This window comes from Convolutriloba macropyga, chromosome 2 (genome assembly GCF_964194025.1).
Source record: "Convolutriloba macropyga chromosome 2, txConMacr16.3, whole genome shotgun sequence".
Taxonomy (NCBI): domain Eukaryota; kingdom Metazoa; phylum Xenacoelomorpha; order Acoela; family Convolutidae; genus Convolutriloba; species Convolutriloba macropyga.
The window spans coordinates 23,264,778-23,279,138 of record NC_134469.1 but is presented as its reverse complement, the minus strand read 5'-3'; the positions used below and the strand labels follow the sequence as shown (position 1 = coordinate 23,279,138).

Genomic DNA, 14,361 nt, shown 5'->3' with positions numbered 1-14,361 from the left:
TGTCGGTTTTTGTTTTTTGTTTCATCTCCGATGTAGATTCTTGGATCAAATGGGGCTTTTTGGCAGTCAGGCGGTTATGTATTGCATTTTCTGTCTCAAGCTTTTTGTGAAGTTTGTTACTTTTGTTGACTGTTTTTGCAAAGCTGCCTTTCTTGTTTAATTATAACTATTTTGCTGCAATCATACTTTTTTTCCTATATAGATAGATTATGACTCGGAGTTCCTTTAATTGCATTAAAATTAAGTGTGTTTTAAGAAATATTGTCGATTCGAATGCAAGTAGCTGTAAACGTGTCGGGTATTTGAGCAGCATTGTAAAGTACAGTGAGGTCTTATGTAATTCTTATGCGTTTTCTGACTACGGTTTTGATTTCAGAATGAATTTGAATGCTTGGAGTGGCTACTAGAAGGGCATTGAAATGGAGCAGTGCACCTCGTAACCAGCAATCAGGTAAATATTACCAGCAACTAACATAAAGAGTGGGGCGTGCGTTTTAAAGGCGCGAAATGATCGTCGGGGGGTTCGATTGCTCTTGCGCGAAGCGTCAAGCAATTAATATAGATGAGTGTGTCTTTTGTATGAAAATATTTTACGACTGTTTTGTTCTGGAACGAATATTCTTTTGCTCAAATTGCTCCCATGCAGAATTTGAGCAGCTAACATAGTTCGCGACAGGTTACCACAAAAAGTGTAATCAAAAGTGCTCTGATCTTGTTTTCATTTCTTGCGTCTTAGTTTTAATAGTGGTCTAAAGAGAGCTCTAATGAAATTTTAACAGGCTACTCAGTTGTTCTTGACATTTACCGGAATCTGCACTCTACATCCATAATGCATGATTATAGGTAGTTGACACCTAACACAAATTTTTCATTTGTGTTTCAAGCGCTATTGCAAAGCGTTTTGGTAACCGCTTAACCGAGCATTACGAAGAACAAATGCAGTTATGAACACTAAGCACAGTTTTAAAGCAGTCTGAATTTATTTTTTTATTGCTGCGAAGCTGAGCTTAGCTATATTTTGGCGTTCCTGATTTTATATTACCAGTCAGAGATTGGATTGTATTTTGGTGCTATCCTTTTTTTACGACTCGAATAGGAGTTATGGTAATCTTTTTTTTAATCTGTCGCGTTGCTTCGAGACAGGTGTTAAGAGTCAATGTGGCACGTGTTTAATTGCTCTCAAACGAAGTTTTGTAGCAGTTATATTAGTCCTGTTGGTCTTTTTTAATGCGATTTTTTGCTTAACCGATTTTTCGTCTGACCCATTTGACTTTTCGTCCTTAAAAACGGGATAAACAGGTAGCGCCCGGCGGGAATTAAGTTTCATTAGAGACCCTTAGCCGCGTTTAGTAGTCCTTCAAGTGCGTAGTGTAATGAAACTACCGGGAAGGCCGTAGTTTAAGGTTAAAAAAATCATTGTTGGGCCCGAGTTTTTGAGCCAAAATGTTGCAACTTTTCGTGTTTTTTCGTTTTTTTTGAATTTTTTTGTTTGACCGGTCCAAAATTGAGGCTGGCTAAATTGACAAAGGTCTTCTGCAAGACATCAGTACGTATTATGACATTTTTAAGAGCTATATGTTTTAGAAATCCAAACAAAAACATGCAAATTTATACTAATTTTCACATAAGTTTTTTGAAAGTTTTTTGAGTTTACCTTCCAAGAAGGAACCTCCTGTAGGTTTTGATTTTAGATTACTGCTCAGTTTTTAGCGCTAATGGAATGTTTTTCAACATTTTACCAGATGGGTTACTTGAAAACTTCAGCGAGCGAAAACAGCAGGTGAAGTGTGGCATCAACAAAAGAGTTAAGGAACATAACAGCAGGTGAAGTGTGGCATCAACAAAAGAGTTAAGGAACGAGAGAGAGAGAGAGATAAAACGTGAAGAGAAAGAGAAGGAAAGAAACCACAATCAACACACACACACACACACACAGAGAGAGAGAGAGAGAGAGAGAGAGAGGGAGAGAGGGCTAGGAATATTTTCCATGATGAAATTCGACTCCGCAACTTCTAGCTTTCTAGCCTTGTTAGTAAATCGTATCGAAGAAAACTGAAATAGCAAAATTCAAAATCGAAAGTTTCCACATTTCACCTGCTTCACCTGCTGTTATGTTCCTTAACTCTTTTGTTGATGCCACACTTCACCTGCTGTTAGCAAGTTTTTTGAGTTTACCTTCCAAGAAGGAACCTCCTGTAGGTTTTGATTTTAGATTACTGCTCAGTTTTTAGCGCTAATGGAATGTTTTTCAACATTTTACCAGATGGGTTACTTGAAAACTTTAGCGAGCGAAAAAGTATTTGAACATTTTCACTGCGAAATGTGGAAACTTTCGATTTTGAATTTTGCTATTTCAGTTTTCTTCGATACGATTTACTAACAAGGCTAGAAAGCTAGAAGTTGCGGAGTCGAATTTCATCATGGAAAATATTCCTAGCCCTCTCTCCCTCTCTCTCTCTCTGTGTGTGTGTTGGTTGTGGTTTCTTTCCTTCTCTTTCTCTTCACGTTTTCTCTCTCTCTCTCGTTCCTTAACTCTTTTGTTGATGCCACACTTCACCTGCTGTTATGTGGCGTGATACCATCATCTATTACCCTCACCTCACGCCCCTTCAATTAAGCTAAAGCTAGCCTCACTAAACCGAGGCTAGCTACTGACGAAGCCAACTGCTCGTCGGTTTGACCCGACGTTAGTCTGTTCTGTTAAAAAAACTCGTGGTTTTCGCATGTTTTTGAACAGAATTGAAGAGCGGAGAGAAGAGAGTGATGGTTTTGTTCTTACCAGTTTTCGAAAGATAAGCGAGAACAATAGGTGTGAAAAATATGCTCTAAAAACGATTTTATTTGATCGAGTGGGGCTTTTTCAAATCAGTTTAAAAGCTTTGATTCCAACTTTCCCAGCCAAAGTGGTTTTTATCAACTATAATATTTCGTAATTGTACGTTTGACCATCAGTTGAAGCGTTTTTGACCATCAGACGCCAATATTTCTCTTTGATATGCAATTTTGAGCTATTTTTTGTTTTGCCGTTTTTAGACTCTTTTTGAGGCAGTTTATTGAGAACCATTCTTTGGCCTATGGTATGTCAGGGGATATTTTTGAAATAATTGAGAAAACTTTGTTTTTTATTTATTTTGTGCATTTTTTGAGTTTTTGGGTGTTTTGTTCTGTTAAGTGGATGTGATGGTATTCACTTATTGAGCGAAAGTGATATTATGAATTTTCTATTAAACGAAATTTGGGATCTCACAACTTCAATTTGTTTTGGGCAAAAATATTCGTATCAGATTGTGATATTGTTTTTGTTTCCACTGCCTTTCCCAATGTTTAATCTTAAATTTAAAGGTGAGAGAGAGGTGCGTTTGGACGAAGTTCGCTTTCTCTGTAGTGGTTTTTATGTTCAGATGCGGTATTTTGACTTCGCTTTTTTTTCTGTTTTTCGAATTGGATGTTTTTCGAGGTTTAGCGAACCCATTCCTTACCAGTTCTAGTTCGTTTTTTTTTCTAAAATTTATAGGAATTCTTTGAGTTGTAAGTCGGAACTTCTCCTGCTCGGCTTCTTAAAATTCAAAGAAATTGAATTCTATTTGTGCCCTGTCTTTTATGATCTGTTGACACCTTTTCATGATTTTTGAAGTCATATTAGAGAAGGGATTTTGGTCACCCCGAAACAAGTGGTTTTTCCGGCGCTGAGGTTTCGTAACTCCAATTACACAATAGAGTGAGAAAAGGATGTTTGAACAAAATTTGGCTTTCTCGATTGTGTTTTTCTTCTATTTGTCTTATTTGTTTCGTCATGTGATGGGCCTTTTTTCATTTTAAATTTTGTCACCTAGCAAAGGTGCAAAAGTTAGGTTTTCTAAATTACTTCTTTTTTCAGTAACGACTTTTCTGGCGTGACGTGATTTCTCACTCTCTCCCTAGCAAGAGCTTTCAGGTCATTTGCGCGATTAGATTTTGATCATACCTTACTTACCTCCCTCAACAAAATGGGTTCGAGCTTTTGAAGTTGATTTTAATTTTTATGAATTTAATGTCAAATGTCTCTAATAAATCGTCTGTGGAATGATTTCGTCTGTGGAATGATTTTTGCAATCATTTTGTTTTTTTTTCTTGCTGAAAGTTTTTTACATAGTTTTTAAACGGCGTCGATGGCTTTTTCAACTCAAATCTGTATCTGTTTCCATCTGTAATCTACAGCAGAGTAGTCTTTTTTTTGCAGCTATTCAGGCAATCTACCGGCTACATTTGATCAATATGAGTCTCATATGTGTCTCATACTAGCCAAATTGGAGCATTTTTCTATTTCAGAGCATACGAACAGTCTCTTTATATATGATGAATAATTTTTGATGGTTGGTCTTTCATATTTGTGAACATCTAAGTTTTTAACTTCACGATAGTGCTTCTTAATTTACTTGTTTCCTGAAAAGCAAACAAAATTCGCTAGCAATCTAAGTATTTACGAGAGCGCTTCAATGTGCTATATGAGTTACTGCTGTATTTATTTAATTGTTTTCAAACGAATTTTGTTACAACCCGGGTTGAAGTTTCTTTGATTTCATACAAGGATCATATATGATTTCATACTGTCCATACTTGATTTCTTAGTACGATCCTTCTATGAAACCAAAGAAATCATATATGATCCTTGTATGATTACCAAGAAATCATATATGATCCTAGTACGAATACCAAGAATCATACATCTATTTTTTGAAAATCTTTAACCATTTAAGTTTTTTTGTTTTTATTCGGTAGGGCATCACCTATATGATACCCCGGCATCACATTGTGATCCGCCAAAAGACCCTAACGTACAATATCAATTGCAAGTTGGGCACAAAATAAAGGAGTAAGTCCAAACAAATAGCAAAATTTTTGACATACTCTGAAGCCAGTTTATACATATAAATGCTCATTTATAAAAAAAATTAATCAAGAAAAAAATTGGATATCACGTCCAATTCGTTTTCTGAATACGTTTAAACCACAAAGTTATTCTTTTAGCGCACACAAAGAATCAAATGTGGATTGCAAATGCGATAAAATAATTTAATAAGTCCTCTGACTACATTATACGAGAATTTGTGGCACCAGTCAATGTATTATGTGTCATATATGAGCTTGTAAGAAATTTTTTCAACTTCAATGGAAAATCAAAATTATACAGTTTTTAGTTTTTGAATTTTTTGTATGATCCTTGTATGATTTCTAGGAAATCATATATGGTCCTTGTATGACTACCAAGAATTCATACAAATCATATATGACCTAGTATGATTACTAAGAATCATATATGACCTAGTACGAAATCAAAGAAAGTTGTATGATCGTTGACCCGGGAAATTTAGATAAGTCCTGTGGTCTTTTTATGAGATTTTTCGCTTGGTCAATTTTTCGCTTGACCCATTTGACTTTTCGGCCTCAAAAACGAGATAAAAACCTAGCGCCTACAGGGTATTGAGTTCACTTGGAGCCTCTCAGCTCACTAGTCTCCAAGTATGCGATTCGCAGAAACTGTATTGGAGACGTGTACTCATGGTGTGAAGGGCGAGCGGTTCTTGGAGGTTGCCCCCCCCCCCACCACGCACACACCCGACCCACTTCACCCTCTCCGGCATAAGACTCCTCACTTCACCCTCCCCTACCCAACTCCCCCAATCCCACCCCTGCACGCATCGTTCAGGCCGTAAGGACGTGGTCCTGTGCTGCCAAAGACCCCCCCCCCCCCCAACGTTGCGCTTACCTCATGCTCGTTCAACTAAGCTAAAGCTAGCCTCCCTAAACCGTAGCCTGCTACTGACGAAGCCAACCGCTTGCCGGTCGTTACTGAAGTCTCAGGATGTTTAGGTGATGAAATTTGGATTCGTTTCTACAGGACTGAGTAGAAGTTACAAATATGATGAAAATACCAAAGAAGGCGGCCAAGCCGTTAATTGAGGAAATCACAACTTCGTCTGTGCAGTACAAGAACGAGATCCAGAGGGATATTGTTCTGAACGTTCGCTCAATCAACGCCAGTGAGCTGTCCTTCAAACATATTTTCATGATCAACAGCGAGTCATTATCCGCTAAATACAATGCAAGGCGCCAAAAAATGTTAAATAAAATTGAAGAAGTTGCATTTGTTAGAGTGAGCACCCTTGAACGTGCCAAAGAGATTGCAGGTACTGGTGTTCCGGTGTCCTCTGAGTTATCCCGAGACCCTCCAACTGCTTTGGGCAATCCTGCGATGGGTGTTTATTGTTCGAAGTTTCTAGACTATTCTAGTAGTGAGAAACTACCGGCTCCAAATGAAGAATGTGTAGTTCTCATGTGCAAGGTGCTAAAAGGAAAGTGCAAAGTTGTGGCTGAAAGTGAGTCGATGATTGATCCGACGTTTGACTACGACTCTCATACTTCAAAGTCGGCAGCAACGTCTGCTGGAATGGTCTCAAGCATCCGCGACTATCAGTCTTTTTTCTTGGCCAATCAAATTTACGCCTTTGAGTACACTGATGTGGAAACAGAGCGCTACCCTTCCAATGTGTTGCCATTTGCAATTTTACATTTCACGAGAGAAGTTGTGGATTTTTCCTCTGTATCCACATCCAATTTTACGCCCATCAAATCTATTGCTAACATGTCAATGGATCCATCTACAAGACCGTTGAAGCCTCTGGTCATATGGTCTGGTAACTTGACATCGTCATGCACACAACCAGCAAATGCTGACGATGCAAATGAGTCGGTTGCTCAACAATTTGAGGAGCGCGCTTGCTTGGTGTCATTTTACTCTCGCGTGAACCCTCTAAAAACTGGACAGAGTTTGAAAATTGCTGGAACTGTTGCTATGGACGATCTGAGGCAGTATTTTGTTGAGAACCTCTTCTCGACTCCTCCTTCGATTAGCGGCGTCTCACAGATTGTTCATGATGCGGATCAGAATTCAAGTGTGTTTTATGCATATTTCCAACTCGTGCATCAAACGCAGCTCCGAGAGATAAATCAGAGTGTCGACCACGTTCCAGCCTCGCCTTTCTCTGAGTTCTTCAGGAACCCTTTGCTGATGTACAAAGCTGCGATTGCTCAAGTGAATGAATCCTTCCTGTACATTTTCAAATCTGGCGACCATGCAAGCAGGATTGGACTGACAAATGAAGAGTACAGCCCTTCTGTGTTGCACTGCATCTTCGTCTCTGGAGAGAAGATTTACAATATTCCCAGGACCCTGAAAGCAGTTTCAAATGCATACACGGACAACTACCCGGCAACTGTTGGACTTCAACCAAAACAGCGACTACAAGAGACGAGAGCGTATGCGATGAAGGAACCTATTTCTGATGTAGCTTTGACTACCTCCAGGTTGTGCAACTTCGCACTGGCAATTAATCAAACTGAACACAACCAGTTGTCTTTGGAAAGCTACTATCCATCAGAAGTGATCTCAAACAAGTTCGATCTAGATTATTACAGCAATGAGCCCAGTGCTATTCCTGCTGAAAGTGTGCAAAATACTGAAATTACTCTGAAGAAGGTCGCAGATCTACAAGCGAGTCAGGAGCGAAATTTACAGAACAGACAAGAGCTCGAACGACAGAGAGAAATAGAACAGATGCAAGCTCAGTTGCGAACAATCACCCAGGCTCACAGTCAAAACGTAGAACGGCAGCTGGCCAATCAGCAAGCAACATCAACTATCAATACTTTCTCATTGCCGAAAGAAGGAGCATTGAAGCGATCGTTCAAAAAGAAAAATGCTGATGGAGATCAAACTAATAAAGTGAAGCGACCTACTAACCCGCCGATTAGGCAGTCATTTTTGGGCAACCGGAACAGTGCTGACAAAAAACAGCCCGATGAGTGGAGTCAGCGACGAGCGGAAGAAGTTCGAAGGGTTAACCAAGCAATGCCACTGTACGACACTGGAGGAAGCAAAGCTACAGAACCAGAGAGACCAAGTTCCAGATCTGATTCCAGACAATCGAGTCCTTCCCCGCCACCTCCGCCTGTTATTCCAATTCCAAACCCCATGTATAACAAGAAAGGAGGCGGCCTCTTGGATATGCCTTTGCCGCCTGGAGTCTCTCGGCCATCTTACAATGCTCAATCACAGGCGGGAGTAAAGCCGGAACTTGAAGGTGCCAGTGATGATATGGATATAAGCAACAGCCCAGAAGATAACAACAACTTCGATAGAGCAGCCAAGTATATGAAAAACTCAAATGGACGGGCAACTGCGCGTGGAAACAGTCGTGACTACCCAGCGTACCTTGACGATCGTGACAACGATCTATCTCCCGAAGCGCCACCAGTTATAGTGGATGACTCCCCAATTAAACGAGAGCCGGATACACTCGGTAACACTAAACGACAGCGTGGGTCAGAATCTGAGGACGATCACCCAACACTTGACAGCTTCTCATCAACAGGACCGCGAGATTCTTATCGTAATGAGCCTGGTACATCCAGAGAAAAGTCAGACTATGTGAAGAAGGAGTTTGCTGATAACAGTTCACCAAGAAGATCGTCGGATATTTCATTGAGTGGCAAAGCCAGCAATCTGCCAGACGCTCCCTATGCTAGACCAGAACGGCCTCACTTCAAGGTTGAGGACAACAAATCGGATAGGCGAAAAGCTTTTGTGATGGACGACAAATCGGTGCCAAAAGAGTCCGACTTCAGAGCAAGGACGGTTGGTCAGTTGACCGAGTATGCTGAAGACCACGACGAATACCAATCATCTTCAGTAGATAAGCAACCTTTCAATAACAGTACAAATGCTAATACCAACAAAACAGCTGTTTTGACCAACCAGCTAGGTCAGAAGGTTGATATTAATTCCTCGACTGCAGTTTATAAACCACCGCCAAGTTGGAGGCCTGACGATCCTGCTGAAATGTGCAAGAATCTGACAGTATCATTTTTCAAAGGAAAGTTGGCAAAGTATGGAAAGCCTCATCGCAACCTAAACGAGCCTAGATTTAAAGGCATCCGATTCACAAAAGACTACAAACCAAGCCATGACTGTGTCAGGAGACTGGAGAGAATGATTTGGGATTCAGAAGACCGAGCAGAAGCCAGACGCCTGGAAGAGATTGAAACGCGTGAGCGACTGGAACGAGACATGGGAATTGGAAGCAGTGAGACAACTGAGGTGTCGACTGAGAACGAGATGCGATTGTTGCAGAAGCGACTGGGTAGAGAGCTGAGGAATGATGAGTGGGATGAGAAGGAGGCCAGGTTCCTGAGGGACATGTTGGAGCTGAATTTGGGCAGGGTTCCCTACGGCAGAGGTGGTGGCGGTGGACCACGTGGAGGAGGCGACAGGTAAATTAGCAAATGTAACTTCTGAAAAACATCCCGCTTTGTGAGAAACGAGGAACCGTTGTAGTCATCTCCTTGAAGCATTGTGTCTAAAACTTCCTATGTTATTGCAATATAGTCTGAGAAAGAAGGTATAATGATGTCTGAACGTCAAGTTGCTCTTCTGACTTTTTGAGAAATCGAATATCTTTTGATGATTTTCGAAGCTCTCTATGTATGATATAAGATTAGCAAAGGGTAATTATGCTTTTAATATTATTATCGAAGGCAAGAACAATTGATACAGTTTTTTTAAAAACCGGTGCCAATTTTTCTGCTTCTGGTTAGCATGAAAGTATCAAAATGTAGTAGGAAGTCAAACTTGTGTTTCAGCTGCGAATGATTTATTCTAGCTTCAAAGCTTTGCTGCAACATATTTTTTGCTGCAAAGGACAAGAGAGTAGTTTTTGTTGACCTTTCCGTGCCTCTCGTTTACTGCTTTGATGCGTGTCATGACGTCATTTTTAACTTAATTTAGTTTTAGTAAAATTACGTGGCTAGTCTTAAATGGCTTTTCTGATTTAGTGATAATTCAATGCACAGACAGATGTATAAATTTCAAAACCAATAAAGAGAACTTGGATAATAATGCATGCTTCCTACTTATAAGGCTTACCCTGTAAATCACTGAATTTAATCAAGAAACTTCAAATTTTTATCCCTGTTTTCAGCTCTTTCATCAACTCAAATCTATATCCATTGTTATCTTTAAAAACTGCAGCAAGCAAAGTCTAATTTGCATTGACATTTGGCAGTGCTCCGGCTATGTTGATAGTTATCATAAGGCACCGTTTTTTTCAAGCAACAATTTTTACTTGATAATTGCTTCTGGCCCCTCATATTTTGCCACAAGTCTTGAGACAGCTGTTTCTTTTGAGGCATTCGTAACTGGGGAATTCTAGCAATGACATTAAGTTCCGGTTCATTGTTGATGAATACTGTGATTGGGATTTACGTTAGGATTTACGTGTAAATTGTTAAGTTGAACTTTAAGTTAAGTTTACATTTTGTGATTCGAAGTTGATTATGGCGGGTCAGTACAATGATTTTTATTCGTATTATGAGTATTGACTGCCTTTTGGGTTGACGGTTTGTTCTAAAATATTCTTCCGTTCGCTTAATCGATTTGAGTTTTTGACCGGATTTTCATGCTTGTCAAGGACAAGTTGACTTTTGATAGATTTCGAGAAGAAACGCCGGCAAAAACAAAAACACAATCATTTCAAAACCTGACGGAAGTAGTCGACTTCTCAAAACCTTATTATATCTCTCTATAAGGTCACCGGGTCACGAACGCTTACCGATGAAATATTATGCACAGTTACACGTGAGATAGAAGCAAATATGAAGTCTAGGGCCCTAACAAACGTTCCAAGTGATATAAATGATCCTTTACTTCTTACGCCAAACCACTTTCTTCTAGGTAGTTTTTCGGTCAATTTGCCTCCTGGCGTTTTTATTGGAGACGAAAAGAACATTTCGAAAGCTTGGCGTACATCGCAACAAATAGCTGCTCACTTCTGGAATCGATTTCTGCGAGAGTACCTTTCAGGCCAACAATTTCGTTCAAAATGGAAAAAAGTTCAAAGAATCTGAAAGTCGACGGCTTAGTATGGATCCTTGAGGACTTCACCCCCGAGGCCTTTGGCCTGTTGCCAGAGTAACGCAAGTTTTTCTCGGAGATGATGGGATCATTCGATCAGTCAAACTGAAAACCCCGAGTGACTGTTTTGTATTGCAAATTCTTATCGATCGTGCTCGTCTTATTTTGATATTATTGATATTATTGATATTATTTTGCTATTGATATTTTTGATATTATTGCTTAGAGGTTCGTCTCAAATCCCCTGGCTCTCATTTGACAGTTTTGGTTATTTCCTTCGGTAATTCCTTTATTAATTTAGGTGACGCGTTTTTACGAACCACCCGATTAGATTTGCACCCTTGTATTTCCATTACCCTTATTTTGAATTTTTCATTTTTCAGCTGGATGGATCCAACAGTTTTATTAATTTTTGCAATTCTGCAAATGGGGCTGGCGATGCCAAAGACAAGTTGACTTTTGATCGATTTCGAGAAGAAAAGCCGGCAAAAATAAAAACAATCATTTCAAAACCCGACGGAAGTAGTCGACTTCTCAAAACCTTTTTATAGCAACAAAGCAAGCGAAACAAAACGAATCAAATTTAATTTTACTTTAGTAGTACACAATCAAAATATTCCTAAACGCATTCCCCATCCCAACAAAATTCATTAATAATGCAAGAGCAATATTTTAACTTATACTAAGCCTTTATTTTAAGCTCTCATATTTTCTGGTGCTTATTTTTTTTATCCTCTAAGACTAACCATGGGTTTTCATCGCAGTTAGTTTTCCTCGTCCTTCTTGTAACCGTTGGAGTTCTTGTTTTTTGATTTTAATTTGTTTTCTTTCTAAGAAAACGGAGGAAATTAAGTGAAATTTTTGCTCGATTTTGTGTTTTTTTTCGAGTTTCCTCCTTATGTCTAATGATTAATTTGCTTTTCAGAACAGTTTCGGGTTATATAGTTACCTGGCATGTGCATTTCTGGGATTTTTCTGATATGAGGTCCGTCTTTTGTCGTTTTCTGATTAACGGTTAATGAGACGCCGCAATTGTTTGACCCCCCTCAGAACCCCCAACACTCTTAATGTTCACCCTCCTCCACATCTCGATTTGAATCCCCTCTCATCTAGCCTTTGCGACCCTAGCCTCACCAAGCCGTGACTAGCTACTGACGACGCCAGCCGGTCGTTTGAGAGCAATTCGCCCGACGTTAGCCGGTCGCCCAACTTAAGCAACCACATTTTTCCCTTCTGAATATAGGTTTTCCTAGTCAAATGTTTTAATTGATTTTTTACATTTTTCGTAACGAAACAAAACTAATTCAATGATTGTAAGCTATCTGCTTTCTCATTTTTTTTCATTGCTTGCGCTTTCTTTCCCCACTTGGGCTTCATTAAAGGAAGCCAAATATTTGCAATCAAAGTATTTGATTTTTTTAAATTCCTTTTGAGTGCATTTATCAAATAGTGTGACGTAGTCGATTATTAACAATCAGATTTTGCAACTTTACATCAATTTTATGTAGATGTGTTGTTATCTTCTTAGTTGAAAATATTTGACTGTAAGAGAAATTGCAATTTCAAACAATTTTTTGTATAGAAGGTTTATCACAAAATTTAACAGTCATCGTTCTCTACAATTTTTAATTGCTCTTAAACAAAAACTAAGGTTTGCGGCTTTCAATAGTTCTAATTGCTCTCCAACGAAGTTTGTAGCAATTATTAATTGCTCTCAAACGAAGTTTGTAGCAATTATATTAGTCCTGTCGGTCTTTTTTTATGCGATTTTTCGTCTGACCCATTTGACTTTTCGTCTTCAAAAACGGGATAAAGAGGTAGCGCCCAGTGGGCACTAAGTGCTCTTAGAGCCTTTCAGCACTAGTCTCTAAGTATGTGATTCACAGAAGTTGTTTTGGAGACTTATACTTATGGTGTGAAAGGGGTTCTTTTAGAGATTGAGGAACCTCACCCCCCCCCCCACTGTTGCCCCCACCCGCACCCCACTATTGCCCTCATCCATCAGTCCCCCCCCCCCCCGAAGCACCCCACTCCCTCGTGGCTAGCTGCTGACGATGCCAACCGCTCGCGTGCCGTTTGAGAGCAATTCGCGCGACGTTAGTCGGTTATGTTATTAGTCCTGTGGTCTTTTTTATGGGATTTTTCGCTTGACCGATTTTTCGTCTTCAAGTGTGCGGTTCACCAAAACTATTTTGAGGAGACAATTGCATGGTGTGAAGGGCGGTTCTCAATCTTAAAAGTTTGACTCCCTCAGTCACATCCCCCACACCTCAACACTCCCTAGTCCGCCCTCCTCCATTTGTACTCCCTTCTCGTCCAGCCATCTCAACCGTACCCCAAACCCCTCGTCGCTTGACCCATCCTCCCCCTTCCCCCGCAAATGCTCACAGATTAGGCTACAATATAGTCAGCTGCGCGTTACCTACTGCAAAATCATCAAAATACTAATTTGCAAAAATTAGTTTCATTTCTCGCGCACAGTGGGGCTAGAGGCCAACAGTCTTCAGTCCGTCGTGACTGTCGCTTCAAAGCAGTTACTCATACCTTAACATTTTTTGATAAAAGTTAAGGCTGATTTATTGCGATGTTTAATTTAGGATAGATTGTTATGAGCACAACGTGTGTTTCAGGTACAACGACAGGTCGCGAAGCAATGACGGGCGAAACAGATCCTTCGATCGGCGATAGACTACTGGCTTCTTTAAAAAAAACTGACAGCAAAAAAACAACGAAACTTGATTTTAGTCACAATAATTTTTTTTGTTTGAAATTGTGCATCTATTTGTGGGTAAGTTTTTCGAGTATACATTTACGTATTGATCAATTGATATTCACTGTCACCAAAAATTAATTGACATCGAGCAATCGAATTGTCGTATGGATTACTTATTTATGTGGTTTTAAAAAGTAGTTGCTTCATATTCATTTCGGCACTGAAAATGTCACAGAAAGTTATTGCTTTGCATATTGTTTCTTTATTGTAAATATTTGCCGTGCCTTTTCAAGTGCTTGGATGTAATATGATTTCCTTTTATGACGATGTTGATGACGTCGTGAAGTATGGTATTTTCAGTTGATATCGTTCGTGTTATAATTGACCGTTTATCGACTATATTTGTTGTAGTCTTGAAAATCATTTGTTGATGTTTTATAACTGTTCCAAATTCAACCTTACTTTATATCAGTTATCCATTCAACTGCTGTGAATCAAGTTTGAGCAATATCTTGGTGGGTGGCATGATTATTATGACTGATTTTGGCTGTAGCACATTTCGTTCACCGCTGTTAGTGCCCCAGTTGTCATCGATAAGGTGTGGTAAATACTGTTTTTTCTTAAAAGCTTAAGTAGCATATTGAGAACAACAGCTGACGAATTTGAAAAGTTCATTTAATTTTTTACGTAGAATAGTACT

The 14,361-nt window shown here is 39.5% G+C and overlaps 1 protein-coding gene across 2 annotated transcripts in view; it reads left to right on the top strand.

Moving 5' to 3' along the window:
* Window positions 1-14,129, top strand: part of LOC142358326 (uncharacterized) — a 72,885-nt gene extending 58,756 nt beyond the window's left edge. The window contains exons 3-5 of one of the 2 annotated variants that reach the window (XM_075409754.1): window positions 377-451; window positions 5,879-9,309; window positions 13,579-14,129. In XM_075409754.1, the coding sequence (XP_075265869.1) occupies window positions 5,900-9,309; window positions 13,579-13,636 (3,468 nt within the window). In that variant the 5' untranslated portion in view covers window positions 377-451; window positions 5,879-5,899 and the 3' untranslated portion in view covers window positions 13,637-14,129. Of the gene's footprint in view, window positions 1-376; window positions 452-5,850; window positions 9,310-13,578 lie in introns of both variants that reach the window. The other variant, XM_075409745.1, reaches the window with a different exon arrangement.
* The last annotated feature ends 232 nt before the right edge of the window (window positions 14,130-14,361 follow it).